Source organism: Electrophorus electricus, chromosome 12 (assembly GCF_041902795.1).
Source record: "Electrophorus electricus isolate QZ-2024a chromosome 12, ASM4190279v1, whole genome shotgun sequence".
Classification (NCBI taxonomy): domain Eukaryota; kingdom Metazoa; phylum Chordata; class Actinopteri; order Gymnotiformes; family Gymnotidae; genus Electrophorus; species Electrophorus electricus.
The window spans coordinates 2552641-2571968 of record NC_137508.1 but is presented as its reverse complement, the minus strand read 5'-3'; the positions used below and the strand labels follow the sequence as shown (position 1 = coordinate 2571968).

General features: G+C 44.1%; 1 protein-coding gene across 1 annotated transcript; it reads left to right on the top strand.

Moving 5' to 3' along the window:
• The first annotated feature begins 313 nt into the window (after window positions 1–313).
• On the top strand, window positions 314–17587 carry pcnx2 (pecanex 2). The gene is made up of 34 exons (XM_081725085.1): window positions 314–712; window positions 1608–1810; window positions 2100–2214; window positions 2355–2388; window positions 3039–4130; window positions 5230–5368; window positions 6144–6286; window positions 6414–6492; window positions 6664–6799; window positions 6974–7116; window positions 7193–7346; window positions 7436–7468; window positions 7563–7734; window positions 7968–8078; window positions 8171–8262; window positions 8741–8850; window positions 8965–9070; window positions 9210–9302; window positions 9488–9638; window positions 9948–10089; window positions 10433–10610; window positions 11075–11183; window positions 11348–11477; window positions 11854–11912; window positions 12121–12336; window positions 12633–12886; window positions 13054–13287; window positions 13715–13818; window positions 14003–14147; window positions 14442–14672; window positions 15087–15361; window positions 15475–15638; window positions 15788–16200; window positions 16428–17587. The coding sequence occupies exons 1-34, from the start codon at window positions 560–562 to the stop codon at window positions 16590–16592; spliced, it is 6078 nt and encodes a 2025-aa protein (XP_081581211.1). The 5' UTR covers window positions 314–559; the 3' UTR covers window positions 16593–17587.
• Window positions 17588–19328: the final 1741 nt, after the last annotated feature.

The following is a 19328-nucleotide window of genomic DNA, read 5'->3' as shown; positions in this document are numbered from 1 at the left end:
CATAACTCGAATAATTCATGTGGTTTTTAACAGTGCTTCAGCTTTGAGAGGGACAGATTTATCACCGACACAAAGTGGAATAGTGACAATGATGTCTGTCTCCTATACGCTCTCGGAGCAATCACCAGCAGGTTTTCTGTCTCTTTTGTGCAAGCGTTCACTATTGGATGCACGTTTATGATATTCATCTTACCAAATGACCTTCGTGTTAATTTCAAGCGCTGTCATAATGCCGGCTATCACCCGGGCAGGCAGGGAGGAGGCGGGGCGCATGATTCACAGAGCACCGCTATGAACGGGTCCATGCACCTCCCCGAACACTGGCATGGCTGGGGTGCTGTGGAAGATGCTTTTAGTGAGCAGCGCACACCGCAAGCCGTCATTCGGTGTACAATGGACACTGGGACAGTGAGAAAATGAAGGAGACCCTCTAACGCATTTCGAGGCCCTCCGTCGTACTAGCAATCCGCAAGATGTAATCTACCTGGAATCAACCGAGTGGGCGGTGGGGTGACTTTATACAGCGTGATGCGGTTTTAGCCTATTTGCTGCTGCAAGAATGGGTTCACAGGTTGTGCAAACGCTACGCCAAGGGGTCTGGGCTTCATTGACCGGTGGATGGTATCATGACCCAGACCAGAATAAATTCAACAACTCATGCCATCTTTATTTATGGATGTTTTTGCTAATGTTACCGCTTTCTCTACATTTGGTAAGTAGCCCCGTGTGTCGCAGGCCGACTGTGCTGTATTTTTCACCAGTGAGATGCATCATGAAAATGAGTCAGCTGTTAAACAGTAATTCATATTAAGCGAAATAAGTCTGAATAAGAATACGTAGTGGAACACAGTGGGTTTGTGCTCCACACGTTATTCGCGGAGACTACCACCAAGCCGGCGTTGTCGCATTTTTCTCCGCATGCTGTACAGGTGAAGGAGGAATTTAATAACCTGGGTACCGCTGCGGTTAGCGGATCATGCTCTGACAATAAAAATCATACGCTTTTGAAGAGTTAACCCGAAAGCAATTACCAATACATTTGAAAACACACACGTATAGATTTTAGTTGACGAACATTCGCTTTCACAGCCCTTCAGTGCACGCTGACGGCACCATCCAGTGCTTTTTTTTTGCTCAGTGGCTGACAGTTTTAAAGGGCCCAATTAAACTAGCTCAGTAAATCATGTGAAGCGTCATCCTTTGTAGTCTACTGCACTTTTAACAGGACTAACATTTTAATATTCTTCTCACCATTCATAGAACAAATCCTTAATGAACTTAAAATTATAATTCAAAAATTTAATCATTTATTACTTTTACACATATTCTTAAAACAACTGTATACCCAGACTGCAACAGTTTATTGAGTATAACCCAGTATTTTGATTTTTCTTCTTCTACATATTGTTTATAAACTAAAATTACATTTTCTTTATAGAGTGTTTACTTATTTAACATAACGTATTTTAATCTCTGGCTTACTTTGGAGAAAGGCTTGGACCATTGTTTGTGATGGCATCATTGAGACTTCCTGTGTGTGTGTGTGTGTGTGTGTGTGTGTGTGTGTGTGTGTGTGTGTGTGTGGCTTCTCCACTACTGTTGCTCAGGCACTTCCACCCACTACCCTGGTCCTCAGTATATACTGCACATCAGTGACAGTTCTCTTCATCCTCATAAAGATGGTCAACTATCGGCTTCATTTGATGTTTGATGAAGGTGACATTGTAGCTCAGAATAGTATGTCTGACATCAGCAAAGATGTAGACAAAAAAAGTGATGCGTCTGACTCCTGTCTTCCAGCCACCTTGAGGTAACACATGAGTGTCATAATAGTCTTTCTTTCTTTCTTTCTTTCTTTCTTTCTTTCTTTCTTTCTTTCTTTCTTTCTTTCTTTCTTTCTTTCTCTGAATTATGGAATATCGTTAGTACCCACTGTATAGTAACTGCACAAGTCAAGTACCACTGAGATGTTTTAAACAAAAACTACGAGAAGCTCTCTTTGGCCTTTGCACGACTACATTTCGTTTGTCTTTCGTCTTGGTCTGTCAGACTATTATAAAAGTTTTAAAGCTCTTCAATAACATTTCTTTTATCCTCAGGAAGAGCAGCACAGCCCCTGATAGTGTTGCCATGGCAGTGCTGACTAGAAACAGGCCAAGTCCAATTATCCAAGTCACTGTAAAACAGACTGAAACAGACCCTGGACTGATTGGGGTTAGTAATCTACTGATTCTTTAAGAGAGTCATTATTCTTTAAAAGAGTGACTATTGAATATATTGTTTACCAAGTAGGATGCAGTTGGAAATCCAACTGGAGCTCAGTGTTATTTTTTTTTATCTTGATAACTGTTCAGGAGTGCCCAAAGGAGGATTCAAAGAACACAGAGGGTACGTAATATTCATAAAACTACATTATACCATGATACTTGAGCTCCTCACAATTTTCAATGGTTCATTTACATTTTCTGCTTAATGTAATGTCACACTGCTTTTATCTTTGAGACCTTCTAGTGTGTGACAACTCTCTGGCATTTTTTTCTAGATCTGTTGGACTGGGTTAGAGTTGATATGCATGACTAAAGTGTTCTTTTGAAATGGTAATTTATGGGTAACTATCCAATCCTAGATGAGTTCATGTTTATAACACCCCTCATTTTTTATCGCAGTGCAAATGGCTTTCTGTAAGAAACGTTTAATGCAATAGAGAAGAAGAAAAATCCTGGTAACCAGTGCCAGGATTGATTGTTAACTTAATTCAAGCTTATAAACGTGTGGCATGCATGTTATGTGAGCTATAGCTAGTGCAACATCCAGTAAGGTCTACTCAGATAGAGAGGATCAGGACTGGAGTGTTCTGCAAATGTGAGAACTAAGGGCTGGTGATTGGTTGTGGGCAAAAATAACCTCTGACCCTCCCAATCAGCTTATGCTCCAGTGAGACAAAGTATTCTGTAAAGTCAATTCTTTCTCCTTTTTTATAGTTATGTCATTAAATTAGGTGACAAAATTCGCACTGGATGTCTGTGTAACTTTTGTAGGACAAGATGACACATCCTCTCAAAAGAAGCCTAAGGAAAAAGCAGAGCCTGAGGAGAGACTGACCCCTGAAGACGGATTCAGCCCCAGTAGTGACCAGTCAGCCCCACTCTTACAGGGGGAGCAAAGAGAGCCAACCCATGGGGACATGGCTCATGATGGCCTGCCCCTATCGGCTGGCAGTGAGGAGGAAAGTGAAGAAGAACCAGAGGAAGAGAAACCACTGCATCCAGATCCCAACAACAACAATAATAACAGCCCAACTCCAGAACTCACACAAGAAGGGCAGGGGGAAAGGAACTCAGAGCAGGTGTACTGCTCGGATGAGATTTCTGTGGTGCAGGTTGACAACTCAGGTTCGTCCGCACACCTGGACGAGAGTGACACAGTGAAGATCATCATTACAGTGAGCTGTGACCCACAGACAGCAGCTGAGCTGGAGGAGTCGGCCCACCTGGCTCAGCAGGAGACGGCAGCGGCAGGAGATGGCCCCGTCAAAGTCCCTGTCGTCGCATTTGATTTGCCCCACGAGGACAGAGAAATGTGTGACCAAGACCAAAAACAAGAAACGCCCATCTGTAGGGAGAAGTCTGCTCAGCAACAGTCTACGGATCACGAGATACATGTCGAGGACGAGACAGTTAACTCTGCCTCCACCCAGGGCTGCCAGGCAGCGCAGTCAAATGAAGATGAGGAGGAGAAGCCTACTCCACATCTGACTAATAACAGTTCTTCTGGCATCGATGTTAACTCCCATCCTGAAGAAAATGAGCCTTCCGAGCTGAAGTCAAACACTGATGGATTCTTGCAGATCCCTTCAGGTTTCAGGAGGGTTGGTGCAGGTGGAAGGACACACATAAGAGGGCTCAGCATCGACAGTGGGAGAGATGCTGTCCTGATCGACCATTGGACCAAAGACAAGTTCCAGACCATGACCTCCTCCAAGTCAGATTTAGAAGCCAAAGAGGGCCAACTGCCCGATGAGTCCAACTTTGTTGAATTTGTATCACTCTTGGAGTCTCTCAGCAGTACCAGAGGCGGAGGAGCTACGCAGACTGAGGATGCATTGAAGGAGGAGAAAACAGACAGAGAGGGTGAGTCTGGAATCTTCTCTTGAGCATTGGCACTAGTGGAATGTCATATGCCTGAGAGGTTTTAGGATGAAACAGTAGCATATTGTTTTGTGTAAAACGTAATTCTAGAATTAGAGAGAAAACAGCTTGTTTCCTAAACATGAAACCAAATCCTTACTTGGGCCACACAATTAATTAATAACAGAATCAACAGGTCTATATCCAAGTGCAAAGAATTTGTATAGAATAGCTCATGTTGTAAATTGTTTCAAAGACTTATATGTGTGTGATAACAGCTGAAAATTAGAATGATGTAAATAGAAAAAATGCTGTTTGTCAGCACAGTATGTTGGGCTGGTTTGGCATGATGCAAAGAGAAAGAAGGCATAGCGTGTAGAGAGCTGAAGTCTGTGTGTAAAGAGAGGAATGTGTGTGATCAGAGCACTCTGTGTGTGATCAGAGGGCTGGAATCACACATCAGTGCTCTCAAGGCAGTGTTTACTGTCCCTTACTGGCAGTAGCAGTCACTAGGGCAGGTCACAGTGCTCCAGTGGTGAACAGTGTACAAGAGGGTTTCTGCAACCCTCTCTTCAAATCATCTTTTTGATCCTGTGTAGAACTAAACCATAGGGTCTGAAAATATCAGCATATAACTACATTCTTTGACATTGGCTGTGGAATTATGTTAATAGATAATACTATCAAAAGCCTGCACACAATAGTTTCAAATAATAATAATTTCAAATATTCTGCAGCAGTGGGTTGTAGTTAATAGTTTGTAATAGATAGGAGTGTAACAATCAGTCTGCCATCTAGACTTAATTTGACTATCAAATACAAATATGCACACTGCCTAATAATTTTACAGATATATTCTCTCTTCCAAAGGTTTTGGTAATGTGTTTTTTTGATGTTTATATGACTTTTTCAGGCAGATGATTTGTAGCTCTGCCCTTAGTGGATTTAGGGTTCGTATAGAAAGGCTTTTACAAAGCTCCTGTTTTCTTTAGGTGTTACAAAAGCTTACTGTAAACCCAAAGTTGTTTCTTTGTTTACATTGCAAAACGTGTCTTTTATGTGAGCGTATTACTATTTTTGATGCTCCTGTTGTTTCCAAAAGAGACCACGGTGGCCATGAAGAATTTAGAAAACACAGAAATGACTGGACAGCAAGGACGCCCAAACCCTCCAAACACTCTGACTACAGACACTCTGCACACCTTTCCAGAGAAACGGATTCCTATCGTGTCTCCTGATAGGTAGCAACTACTTTGCTTAGTAAAGTCAGTCTGATGGATTTTTAACTACTAATGAGTTTTGAAATTATCATCTGAATGGCAAATTAGCAAGATACCTTTTTTTATGTTCTACGTGTCAATGGGGTTTTTATTCTTGCTTACTCATGCACTACAAAAGCTATCCTGAGTCGACATAAAGGCTTTTAAAGTTTTTCTCATTTCTTCTAATTTAGTTATAGTCAGTTCCAGGAATTTCCAGGGCTGTAATGCTGATTATCATAATACTGCTATTTGCAGTATAATAATGCAGTGGCCACAATATGATGCATTTAGGAGTCAGGCATTTTTATTTACTTTCCATATATAAGCTCATATTTTTATTTAAATGCTTTTTTTATATTGAGCAGCTCAGGCTGTGATTCCACACAGGAATGTGGTGAAAACATGCCTCCTCCAATAAGTAGTCAGTGTTCCCTCACCCACGCTGGGCACGCTGCTCCTGCAGTAATGCCGTGTAATACGCTGTCAGGACACTGCAGAGGTCTCCCCTCTGCCTCCCCACAGCGCAGACATGCGACCCAGTTAGGAGGCGAGGAGCACAATGGCTTCCTTCCCTCAGTACCAGCATGGAGCCAGCTGGGATCCCAGTGCTCCTCGATGCTCTTCCCACCTGAATCCAAGCTGCTAGGCTGCGCTTGTACCACTCTCTGGATCGCAGTGTTTATAATGGAGGATTACACTGTAATTCCCATTAAGCTGCAGTGGAACTCTGAGAATGTGCTGTGTACCTTTGCAGCCCCCAGACAGATAAGGAAAGGGATCCAGACTACGACTCTCTGCCCTCTCAAACCTCCCAGTCAGAGAGCTCCATGCTACAGGTCATCTGTAGACCAGAGGCAACATCCAAAGAGCAAGCATACACCTTTCACACAGTGCACAGTAAGTGAAAAATGAGGACAAAAATGCCAATGACAAAATTAAAACATGACACAGATAGTCAATGCTCTTTTTATTTCACTTCTAAATGAGGAACTGGCCTAAAAGAAAATGGGACGATGTTTTTCAGGAGACAGGCCTCGAAGGCTGTATAATGAAAGAGCATTAAATTTACCTCTTGGAGCTGAACTCATCACGGGCAACATATGGTATGATGAAAAGCCTGGGAAGAGTTGCCAACTTCCGTCAAATCCGTACTAAAATGTTATGTTAGTTGTCATCGTTTAACAAAAACACCAGTGTTTCAACGTCAATAGTGAAATGTGAACCAAAAAAAACAAACCTACTTGTTTAAATTCCATTTTTGCCTTTGGTGTCAGTGATCTCCTTTCCACGTCCTCAAACTCTGAGTGCCAGGATGGTTTAGTGGGCGGTCACTCGGAGTGCCCGTTTCAGCACTGCATTACTCCAGCCCACCGGCTCAGACCCCGGAGGACCCACCCGGAGGTCTTTCAGGCAAGAAAGACCCTTCAGCGGATCATGCATTATAGCAAATAGATCTTTGAAGAGTTCACATTGTTTTGTACAATGAAATGCAGTCCAGCTCTAATGCTAAATTTTTACAACACAAGTTTTGCAAAGTAACGTATGAACTACAGACTTCAATGTGGCTTCATGGTTTCACTGTAGGAGGAGGATTCTCTTAATGAATCCTCTGACACATCTACTCAGGAAAAGCCCTCCCAGAAGCTGTACTACAAGCTCAAAATTTTTCCCGGGAAATGGGTCAATGTCTTGTACGATCGGCTGACCTTGACGGCGCTGCTAGACAGGTCAGAAAATCGCTGTTGCATATTCATTTGAACATACAGCCTTTGAAAGGGAAATAAGCTTGTATGATTTTTGCAGGAATCAGGACATGACTGAAAACATGGTGGCAGTCTTCCTAGCTTTCCTGGTCGCTTTTCTGGGCTTTGTTCTCCTTAACCAGGGCTGTTTCAAAGACTTTTGGGTTTTCCAGTTTTGCTGTGTCATCGCAAGCTGTCAATACTCCTTACTAAAGGTAGTGTAGCAATCAGAATATATATGACCCCTTTATGTAAATGGAAACCCAGTACACTGCTGTGAACTAAACCTGTTCATGTTTTGCAGAGTGTTCAGCCAGACGCAGCGTCGCCTACGCACGTGAGTTCCATAGCAATGACCAGAAAAGTGCCGAGTGTGGTGTTTAGTGGGGTTCACTGCGTACTCATGACGATTGGATGGCTGTTCTTTGCAGGGACATAATCAAATCATTGCCTACAGTCGAGCTGCCTACTTCTGCGTGTTCTGTGGCCTTATTTGGATTCTGGAATTATTGCTGAAAAGATCAGACCTTCCTGTGTCTACTATGTATGGCATTACAATTGTAATGTCAGACAGCCTTCAGTTTGTGCAGGATGTTTTAATTGGTAAGTATTGTGCTTAATGGAGCAAAGGTTGATGCACTTTATGGTAGTAAATCTGGGAGCTAATGAGAGTAAAAGACAAAGTGCAGTAAATAATACCACCCTGCTAAGCAAAGTGATACTTGTTCCATTAGGAGAGGATGAAGAGGATATTGTAAATTAAGAGGCATGTGTGTGTGTAGCGGTTTTTGTTGCTCCTGATGTCTATATCTGATTTATCCTTTTTTTCTTTTAAGGGTTTACATACTGCTTCCCGATAAGCTTTCTCCTTGGCCTTCTCCCACAAATCAACACCTTTATTATTTATGTTTTAGAGCAAATCGACATGCACTTGTTTGGTGGGACAGGTCTGTATCAGTTTCCCACAAGATGGTGAATTTTTTGTGCTGTATAAGGAAAGTAACAGTAGCTTGTAATTGATTGTCCTTCTTCTGCTTAGCTGCAACCGGACTCTGTTCAGCCTTCTTCTGTATAGCGAGGAGTCTGATGGCATTGATTTTACTTTATGGATTCTGTTTCGGTGCCCTGAAGGTATGGCTAAATCAGAAGCATACACCATTATTATCATAAAAGATATGTAACTGTACAAAGTATGTACCTTCACTCCAGTAATTCACTCCTCACTGGTTGGTGACTTCACAGGAATAAAGAAGTTTTAAAAAATGACCATTGATCAAAGAGGCCCCACAGAGATTTATTGATCTCGGAGTGAAATTTTAAGATGAATTTGGATGCATGTGTATTTCAGTGAAGAGCATTCATTCAGTATGAGTAGTACTGCCAATGTTGGTATTCGTGACACCTGGCTCAGCAGCTTGAGCTAATGGAAATATTCACACCTGAGTGAAGAGCCAGCACACTCTTCAAACATACATACGGCTCTGTAGGCAGCACTCCTGACCCAGCAAGTTTAGTTCCAGCCCTAATCAAACACACAAGGAGCAGTTTTGGTCATTTCAGGATTTGTCATGGTTCATTCATCCAAGGTCTCGTGTTGTTTGAACTGCAGGAACCGTGGGACGAGCAGCACATACCAGCCCTGTTCTCGGGGTTCTGTGCCCTGCTGGTGGTCCTGTCCTACCATCTCAGTCGACAAAGCAGTGATCCCTCCGTGCTCTTGTACGAATTCACTATCGCTTTGGCTAAAATGTTACATCATCATATGCAGCAAGTGCAAGAATTTAGCATCGTGCAACTTTGATGAATATATATGGCTTTGTTCTCGTTACTCAGCTCTTTGATTAAGTCCAAACTAGTGCCAGCACTAGGGGATGGTGAGGCAGAGGAGGAGTGTAGCGAGAGCGCAGATCCACTTCCAGACAAGCTCAGCCGCTCAGTGGTGAGGGCTGCTATTGTTCATACACATACAGGAGGGCTGGAAAAATGATGACATAAACCTTCATTGCAATTAAAATTAAATGAAAAATAGTGTGTTTCCTCATGGAAAACAACCACTTCTCTCATGTCTTTTCTTACAGAGAGAAAGATTGATCTCAGATCTGGTTGTCTGTTCCATTGCTTCAGTTTTAACTTTCGCAGTTACTGCCAGTACAGTCTTCTTGTCCTTAAGGGTGAGTTTCACTGAGTAAAAAAAAACAAAAAAACCCAACAAAAGTTAAAAAACATAATGCATTCAAAAACATGTCAAGGGCCATGCAATAGCTGGTACCAAAGAGGATACTGTATCTTCATAGTCATAGTACTATGTGATGGATGCTACCAAACTTTCACACATTTCCCTGTGTTTCAAACACAGCCCTTTGTCAACATAGTGCTGTATACCCTGGCAGCGACCGTGGGGTTTGTCACCCACTACCTCCTCCCTCAGCTGCGGAAGCACCACCCCTGGCTCTGGATCTCCCACCCTGTGCTAAAGAGTAAGGAGTACTCCCAGTTTGAACCCAGCGGTGAGTGCTGCCCTCTCCTGGATCCCCCTTTTGGAAACTTTGTCTTCTGTGCCCATGACACAATTTAGCTGCACTGTATGAGTAATGCTTTAGCAGTAGATTAAGATGAAATATGCTAATCGTGCTTAACCATTTCTCTGAATAGACCAGAGGCAGCGTCTGAAGAGGATGCACTATTAATTTTAGTTTTACAGGCTTTGCTCTGTTGAGTTTTTCATATATAGTCATGTACAAATATAGGTATGCATGTTGTAATTAGCACTATTGCTTTGGCAAAGCAGTGTTTAACTGTGCACATCCGCTCTTCAGAGGATGCTCAGTTGATGTGGTTCGAGCGGCTCTACGTAGGGCTAGTGAGCTTTGAGAAGTACATCGTCTACCCTGCCATTGTCCTCAGTGCTCTGACCACTGATGGCTTTGCGCTCAGTCACAGGACAAAGCTGGGTACACAGTAAGTATCTGAACAGTGATGGGACTAGAAACACACTGTAGATTACACTGATGTTTTATGAAGTTTTAACACAGTAAAGACTTGCAAAATGGAGCTAATTATGCCATTGAAAAGGATGAGTCCCGTTAAGCTAAGGAAAAGCAGATTTTTTGTTCATTAGATATTTCAAAGGCTCAAAATGATTGTCTTGCGCCTGTATTTTGATGTTAGCACTGCTAGCAGTCGCTGGTGCATCCACTCTCGTGTCTAAGGCTCCCTCGCCTTACTGATGCCTCTTTGCTTTGCTTGGCTGTGTCTCGCGCCCCTATACCTGAGTGGCTCAGGCGTCTGTGTCTCGCTCCAGCTGTGATGTCTTGTTGATGACAGTTGCTGGGATGAAGCTCCTGCGCTCCTCTTTCTGCAATCCCAGTTATCTCTTCCTCACCCTCATCTTTACCATCATCTTCTTCGAGTTTGACTACAGCAGGGCATCCGAGACCTTTCTACTCAACTTCTTCTTAATGTCCATAGTCTTCCACAAGGTACATCGTGCCACACCACATGGGATACATAAAATGTATAATGACATTGTGGACTGTGTGTGGGAGAGCCAGAGAGAGCCAGAGAGTGAGAGCGAGAGGGAGTGTGTGTGTGTGTGTGTGTATACACACACACACACACACATACACACACACACACACACACACACACACACACACACACACACACACAAATGCAGAATGCCATACAGTTTATCCCATTAGTCACAAGGTGCAATAATATTCAATGCTTTTCTTTTAGGAAAGTGGCCATTAGGCCTCTTAATCAACAGGTGAAACCTATTTTTAAAAACCGTTCCATGCATAGCGTCCTGCTACTGCAGAATTCAGACAAGCTACACCATTTCTTTGCCAAGTGCTGAAGTGCTGAAGTGCTTAATAACCTCAAGAATAACAGCCTCCGTTGTACTGGCATGAGTCCCAACATGCCTTTGTTTTGTTTCCAGCTCTGGGAACTTCTCAATAAACTACATTTCATTCTGGTGTACATTGCACCGTGGCAGATAGCATGGGGCAGTGCCTTTCACGCCTTTGCTCAGCCCTTCGCCGTCCCACGTATCCTTACATTCTGCCCTTTTAAATATGTACAGCAGGAAAATGCAATGTTTTTACCATTAAGTTGATGTCGGTGGATTTTTGGTTTAAGTGCCTGGCGACGGTAGCGCTGCTCCCGGTCGGCCTTTCTTCACTTTAGCGGTGTCCTTAACGGAGGAGCTCAGATTCAGCCATGCTGCTGCTGCAGACCCTGGTCACCACACTCTTCTACACGCCGCTGAGCCCGTTCCTGGGCAGCGCTATCTTCGTCACCTCCTACCCGCGGCCCGTCAAATTCTGGGAGAGGAACTACAAGTAAGAGCCTCCTGCTTTCTCTCAGGGTCATCGGGCATGCATGCATGGCTATGATTTCAAATGTGACACACAGCTTTTCAAGGCCTCCTCTAAGATTGGGTTTGATTTATATACTTTGTAAATGGTGGTTTAAGATAGACACAAGCTTAATAAATGGTTAAATTGGGGATTTTATTTTTAAGTATTATTTGCACCCCTGATGTCACACACTAGGCAGAGGGCTGTGGCCAGAGCTAGACATGGTTTAGTGATGCTGGTTTAGCATATCTCATGAGCCAAAATGTTGCTGTGGCCTAGCTTGAATCTGAACGTTGATTAGGATGAATGGTTCATATGCCATCGTGTCTTTGCACTTACTTTTCTGCTTCATTTTCAGCACGAAGCGCATTGATAACTCCAACAGCAGACTGGTGTCTCAGGTCAACAAGGAGACTGGTGATTAACGTCTTATTGTTTGATGAATGACATGCTTAATGCTTGATCAGATACATGCAATGTGTTGATAAATATAAGGTTCCTATCTGATAATCAGCACAAATTCTCCTTCTTAAGGAATGTTGTTTCAGGGTTAACTAATTCATACTCAATCCATTACAGTCGAATAACGCATTCAAAAAAAGAAACACAGTTGTGCCCCCTCCAGGCTGTGATGACAACAACCTGAACTCCATCTTCTACGAGTACCTGACACGTTCGCTGCAGCACAGCCTGTGTGGAGACCTGCTGCTGGGCCGCTGGGGAAACTACAGTGTGGGTGACTGCTTCATCCTGGCCTCGGACTACCTCAACGCCCTGGTGCACCTCGTCGAGGTTGGCAATGGCCTCGTCACCTTCCAGTTGAGAGGCCTTGAGTTCAGGGGTAAGACTCCCATGTACTAGACAACACCGCAAAGCCGTAAGACTCTGAATCCGGCATTTCAGACCCCCATTTTTTTTTACATGCCAAACTATAATGTACATCACATTTTCTACTATGGCATCTGGATTTCTATTGTTCACTTTAAGGATTTCACTCCTAATTTCTAATATTTAGCATTGTAAGGTCACTTTGAAGATTTTTTCCTTAATCAGGGCCATTTTGACCCAATTTGGCCGTTCAGCTGGAATGGTTCGGCAAAGTCATCGCACGTTTTCCGTCTCGCCCGCACGTGTCAGGCACGTACTGCCAGCAGCGAGAGGTGGAGGCCATCACGGAGGGCGTGGAGGAGGACGAGGGTTGCTGCTGCTGCGAGCCCGGCCACCTGCCCCACGTGCTGTCCTGCAACGCCGCCTTCGGCCTGCGCTGGCTGGCCTGGGAGCTCACCACAACCAAGTACCTGCTGGAGGGCTACAGCATCAGCGAGAACAATGCCGCCACCATGCTGCAGGTGTATGACCTGCGCAAGCTCCTCGTCACCTACTACCTGAAGGTACCATGCCTCGTCACCATGGGTTACCGCGATGCTGCTACATCAACTGCTGTTACTGGCTTTACGTAATTTGTTTGTGTTCTGTGCTTTTATCTTTTTTTTTACTTTGCGTGTGTTGTATTATAATGCGCCGACTAGACTCTCTGTCACGTTGTTCCTGCCTTCAGAGTATCATCTACTACCTGGTGATCAACCCGAAGCTGCAGGTGTGGCTTAGGGAACAGGCCGCGCACGAGACCCTGCAGCCTTACAGCAAATGGCATCACATCGAGAGGGACCCGGCCGTGTTCAGCGTTAAGATCGACGAGGACTATGTTCACTGCCTGCAAGGCGTCACCAGGGCCAGCTACTGCAACGTCTACCTGGAGTGGATCCAGCACTGTGCCAGCAAAATGGACGAAGTGAGGGGATGTGGCTTTTTTTCCCCACTCACTAATTTTAGTGACTGATACCATTTTACCAGATGAATTTACCAGATATATTTATTATTAGTATCTCCTCTTCTGGAATGTTGTAATTTCAAGCTATTATTAGAGTGTGGATGACTAACATTGGCCCTAGCAAGTTACTGCAATGGATGTCTGTTTTATGCTTCAAGATCAGAATGTGATTTCTCATAAATGTAACTTGTATGAGTATTTATCTGTGCAGAAAATGGCAGGGAAATACAAAACCTGATTTTTTTTGACAGCATAATTTACAGATGTAGCTCAAGAAAATAAGGCTTAGCGATGAAACTTTGGCTCGCAATCATTCTGATTACACGTTTTGAGGCCTAAATAAATTTTCGCATTCATCTGTGGCGTTAAGGTTGTTGTCTTTCCCCAGCCAGTGGAGTGTGATGAGGACTCCGCCCTGGTCACGCTGTGTTTTGCTCTGTCTGTGCTGGGCAGGAGGGCACTAGGAACAGCCTCACATAACATGTCCAACAGGTACTCTTCCAGCTCTAGTGCGCCTTCTTTGGTAGCCACTATATTGTACATTCCCTAGTTTCTCTGACGGCGTATTAAACGAGCAAACTCATATCTCATAATGACTGCATGAATATACAGGAGTGGTTTTACACTGAAAACATTATATATCTTTTGACCCATCTTAAAATGGTTTCCTTTTTAGTTTGGAGTCCTTCTTGTACGGATTTAACACCTTGTTTAAGGGAGATTTCCGCATTGCGATCAAGGATGAGTGGGTCTTCTCTGACATGGATCTGCTACAGAAGGTGGTGGCACCTGCTGTGAGGATGAGCCTGAAGCTTCACCAGGTAGGAAAGAGAATGCTGGAACGTGGTACATATTTCTGGGAAGGCAGGCGAGGGGAAAATGAAGGCAGAAATAACTTTTGATTGGGCACCGCTGACTGTTGGCACTGCAAGTGCATATTTACTTCATGTTAATATCTGTAAATCTGACTACTACGACTACCACACATCTGTACAAAATAGACCCGTTGAAGGGAAACAGAAAAGAACGGAGGGTTTTGGAAGCAGCATAGAACAGAGGCCGTGCTTCCCATAACTTACCGCGCAGATTTCTACGATCTCTATGTGCGCTTGCAGGACCACTTCACGAGCCTGGAGGAGACGGAGGAGCCGGCTGTGCTCTACGAGGCCATCACCACGTATAGGAGCAGTCTGGTGATATGTGACGAGAGCGACCCCGCCTGGCGCAGAGCGGTACTGTCCAGCCAGGACACCCTTCTCACCCTGCGCCACATGGTGGACGATGGCACTGACGAATACAAGATCATCATGCTATACAAACGCTACCTCAGCTTCAAAGTCATCAAGGCAAGACCACGAGCTCCATCTGTCTAACCTTCCTTTAGTTAGGATGCAAGCAGCCTTCATACATCAAAAGGAGTTTATATGTTTGCTGACAGGAGTCCCAAAGAGAAATACTTGCTGCGCTCATTAGGTTGAAAATGAAAGTTTCTTTTGATGTCCCTTGCTAGCAACCCTTCTTTGAGAGATCCTGGGGGATGGTCCCACTCTCCTCTGTTTACCTTGTTGATTTGGAGCTTAGCAAGTAGAGATCTCTAGGAGGAGGGTTGGTGAGCCTTGCTAAAATCCAGGAACCAATCAAACAGGTGTCTGCTGTGTTAAGAAGTTAAGAGAGATGTTTGGAGAAGCTGACTCATTGAAAGCTGAGCGCTGGTTTACCGCGTCCCTGGCATTAACCTGTCCCCCCCATTGCACACGCAGATCAATAAGGAGTGTGTGCGAGGGCTGTGGGCTGGCCAGCAGCAGGAGCTGATCTTCCTGCGGAACCGCAACCCCGAACGCGGCAGTATCCAGAACTCCAAGCAGGCCCTACGCAACATGATCAACTCGTCATGCGACCAGCCGCTGGGCTACCCCATGTTCGTGTCTCCCCTCACCACTTCCTACATGGGCACGCACAAACAGATGAGGAGCATCTGGGGAGGCGCACTCAGTTTAGAGAACATCCGCTCCTGGATCTTCTCCAGGTGGCTCCGGTATGTGTGGCCCAGGGCTAGGTTACGCAATTGGAACAAATGCACCGTCCTGCTTCTCTCGAACCTCCTTTTGCCGAACCTGTATTTGTGTCATCTCCTCCTCCTCTGCTCAGGGTGAGGAAGGACAACCTGACGAGCTGCAACAGTGGCATGAATATGGAAGACGTGGACTGTGCTGGATCTTCCGTGAGCCAGACACAGAACTCCATGACCTCCCAGAGCCTGAGCCTGCACCCGGCCAGACAGCGGACCTCTCACTCCAGACACTACAGCACAGGTCTGACCGCCCACCCCAGTCAAAACAGCAGCAGTCAGACATTACTAAATATACGCACACAACCTTTTAAAGACGTTTTAGAACAAGAAAATGTTTGGACAGCACACAAAAACGTTGCTTCAGGTGAAGTCTTTTGTGCTCCCCTGCAGGGCGACGGGAGTACCGCAGTCGATCAGTGCAGCCGCAGGGCCAGCGGCCTCCCGTCACTAGCCGCTCGGGGCCAATCCTGGACAGCCAGCAGGGCTCGCGTGGGCGGGGCCTAGCGCAGCGCCTATCCAACAGCCAGCTGTCCTTCAACACGTCCTCCATCGCCTCCGTCTTCTCACAGGCACCCCAGTTGTCGGGGGCAGGCCCCACGGCTGCCGGCCAGCAACGCTCAGGCCACGCCTCCTCATCCAGCTCCACGCTCAGCCTGCTGTTCGGAAAGCGCAGCTTCTCCAGTGGCCTCGTCATCTCCGGCCTGTCTGCAGCTGACGGGGGCAACACCAGCGACACGCAGTCGTCCAGCTCCGTCAACATCGCCCTGGGGCCATCAGTACGCTCTGCCACCCATGCCACGCAGGTACGCCACTAGAGCAGAGAAGGGCTGGGAATCAGTCAACCATGAGAACTGCATGATGACTTACTATTCGCCTTGGGCATGCAAAGAAATCCTTAATTTCTGCCCTATTCATTTTTAATGTTCTATATATTTTATATTATTAAAATTTGGAACAAGACAAATGACTTGTAAGGGCACAGTATTAGAGTAGCCAGCCTTTATAAACATAAAATCTTTGTTCTTACCAGTGGACGACGGAAGCCTATGAGAGTATAGATGCCACCTTCACAGTAGCCACGGGGCCCAAGGAGACCGTGGTGTCAGGTAGCGCTGTCTGCGGCCAGAGCACAGACAAGATCCAGGAGTACTCGTCCTCAGCCTTCCACGAGGTGCTGGAGCAGAAGGCCCCCTGAGCCGTGCCTCGCCTCCTGCCTCACAACCGCATGCCCTCACCCCTTGCAAGACATTTTTTCAACCAAAACACAGATTTCCCATTCAAGGGGAAAGAAGTCATGGGATGGTGAAGACTGAAGTTGTGGCCGAAAGCTCTTACTGCCATATACATACAACTGTTTTATTTTTGCCATACACATTTTCTGCTTATTGGTTAGAAACTTGAAATGTTTAATGCTCAATGTTTTCAAAAAAGCTATTAACATGAAGTAATAGTTTGAGGAAAATATCAATTGTACACAAATTGTAGTTTACTACCGGTCATAAGCTTCCACGGCTTGTTAGCCAGGTTAGCCTCAGTGCAACAACTAAAAATACAAATTTTGAGCACCATATTCTTAGCTAATGAACTACATTTGTATACATTTTGACTTTCCACAAGCCATTCTTTTTAGTCCCAGAATGGATTGCCCATATGACCCCTTTAATGTTTAAGAGCACGTGCCGTCCTAGGAGCATACACGAGTGTAGTGCGCTACACGTCCAACATTCAGATCAGAATCTCATGTTGGTTTTACATAACAGAACGTATTTGTTTCTCAGAAAGTGTTCAGTGTGGCTGGTGCTCAGTATCATACTGTAGGTAGGTGGCAAACAGCAAAAGCTTTTGTCTGTGTGCTCTGAATCAAAAGCTCCATAACACTGAAATGCAGACAGGCATTAGTACACTGCTAAAGCATGTCGACTCCCTCTGCAAAGTGAAAATAATAAACTGACTGAATGAGAGGGGCTAAGCACCCAGGTTTGGCAGAATGGCGTAGGTGTTTGAATACAGAATAAGGCTGTCAGGGTCTAGGCACAGTAAAAGTCCCAGGTTTGGCAGAACGGCGTAGGTGTTTGAATACAGAATAAGGCTGTCAGGGTCTAGGCACAGTAAAAGTCCCAGGTTTGGCAGAACGGCGTAGGTGTTTGAATACAGAAGGGGGATGTCAGGGTCTAGGCACAATAAAAGTCCTTTTCATTAAAGGCGTCCTATGGATGCACAGCACAGGACAACCATTGCAAAAAATAATAGTTTATTGCCAAGAACCATCTTTTTTTTTTTTTTTTTAAATGAAGTGATGGTTAAAGGTCATAATTGTTCTTTATCACTAGGATACACGAGGCCTGAACATTGTGTTACCGTTTTGTGTTTGTGTCAGCAGTGTTTGAATGGCTCCTGAGTTGACAGAATGTATTGTGCATACTCTTGGGCATGTTACTGGGCATATAAAATGTCTGTCAAAAAAAGTATCAGCTGTCACGATCTTAACCACAACATCTTATTTTAAGGTATTTCAGAAATGATGGATGGACTCAGTTTATTACAAAGCTATTGACTGGATTATATTTCTTGGATTATAACCGTTTATAATCCAATTATATGGATTATTATCATTTTTGATGTCAAAAGGCACATTATTAAATTATCCAAATTCTTACCAATCACTACACTACCCTGTTTCCCTGTTCTAAAAGTGTTCTATTTTTTACTTCCTCCTTTTTTGTTAACATAGAATTTTTAGTGACACTGTAGATTTAATAGTAACTCATAAACAAAGGACCTCATATTAATAAATGATCAGATGGAATGTCTGGTGTGTTCTGGAGAATGTGGAGTTTAGTCAAATTTGTAAGTAATTTGACTAACCAGTTAGTCAAACTGCCAAACCAGTTTCAGAGGATACTTGGTCATGGAAAATGACCAGCACAGAACAATTAGATTTCTGTTATATACAGTATTTCTTCCTGATGATGAATGATAGCCAAACAATGGCTTTCCAGATAAGGATAATTTATGACGGATATGTGATCTGTTTTTACAGTTATGGTTTAATGTTATAACAACAATCCTACATCCTAGCAAGCACATTAATTGCGGGCAGTGGAAGCTCAGTGGTTAAGGTACTTGCTTTATAAGCGGAAGATCGTGGGTTCAAGCACCAAGCTGCGCAAGGCCCTTAACCCTCAATTGCTCAAATTGTACTTGGTCATTATTGTAAGTCGCTTTGGATAAAAGCGGCAGGTAAATATGGGAATTAGTCTCTTAAACGTAAGTATCCATTTTAAATTAAAAAACAAACAAAAATCGTTGGTCTTTTCTTAAAGCCTCACTTTGGACACTTCAAACACAGTATAGGCTAGTAATCTAATAATATAGATCAGCAGCAATGCTCATACACTTTCAGTGGCATAGCACATACTGAAGGTAACAAACAAGCATGGGCCTCTTTTTCTAAACATATTTAACAGCCATGAACAACTATAGAATTTTCATTTGTGTGTGAGTCATAAACAGAAAGGACTATTGTGAAGGTTTTTCTAATAATCTAATCTATTTTTAGCAGACGAAGGTTGTCTCTGGAGGATGAGTGTCCAGGTCTTTTCTTTCTCAGACATGCTGCTTTTCGATTTTTGAAATGTCACCAGATGACAAGGGTTTACCAGGAAATGTGTCAAATGGGTTGATTTTAATTTCACCGCATTTATTGTTGCCCAGGGGACCTAACAAAGTGGCTGTTAAGTCACAAAAGGTTAACAGTAGTGGACCATCGAGAGACATGTCAAGTCTTTTAGGGAAGGCTCTTCTACAAACCTCTCTACAAACTTCTGTTGAGTGGCACTGCAATAAAGCTCTACTCTTCCTCCTCATGAGACTTGTGTGGATATGGTGTAGGGAGAGAACCAAGATCAATCGGAGAGAGTTAACAGTAATT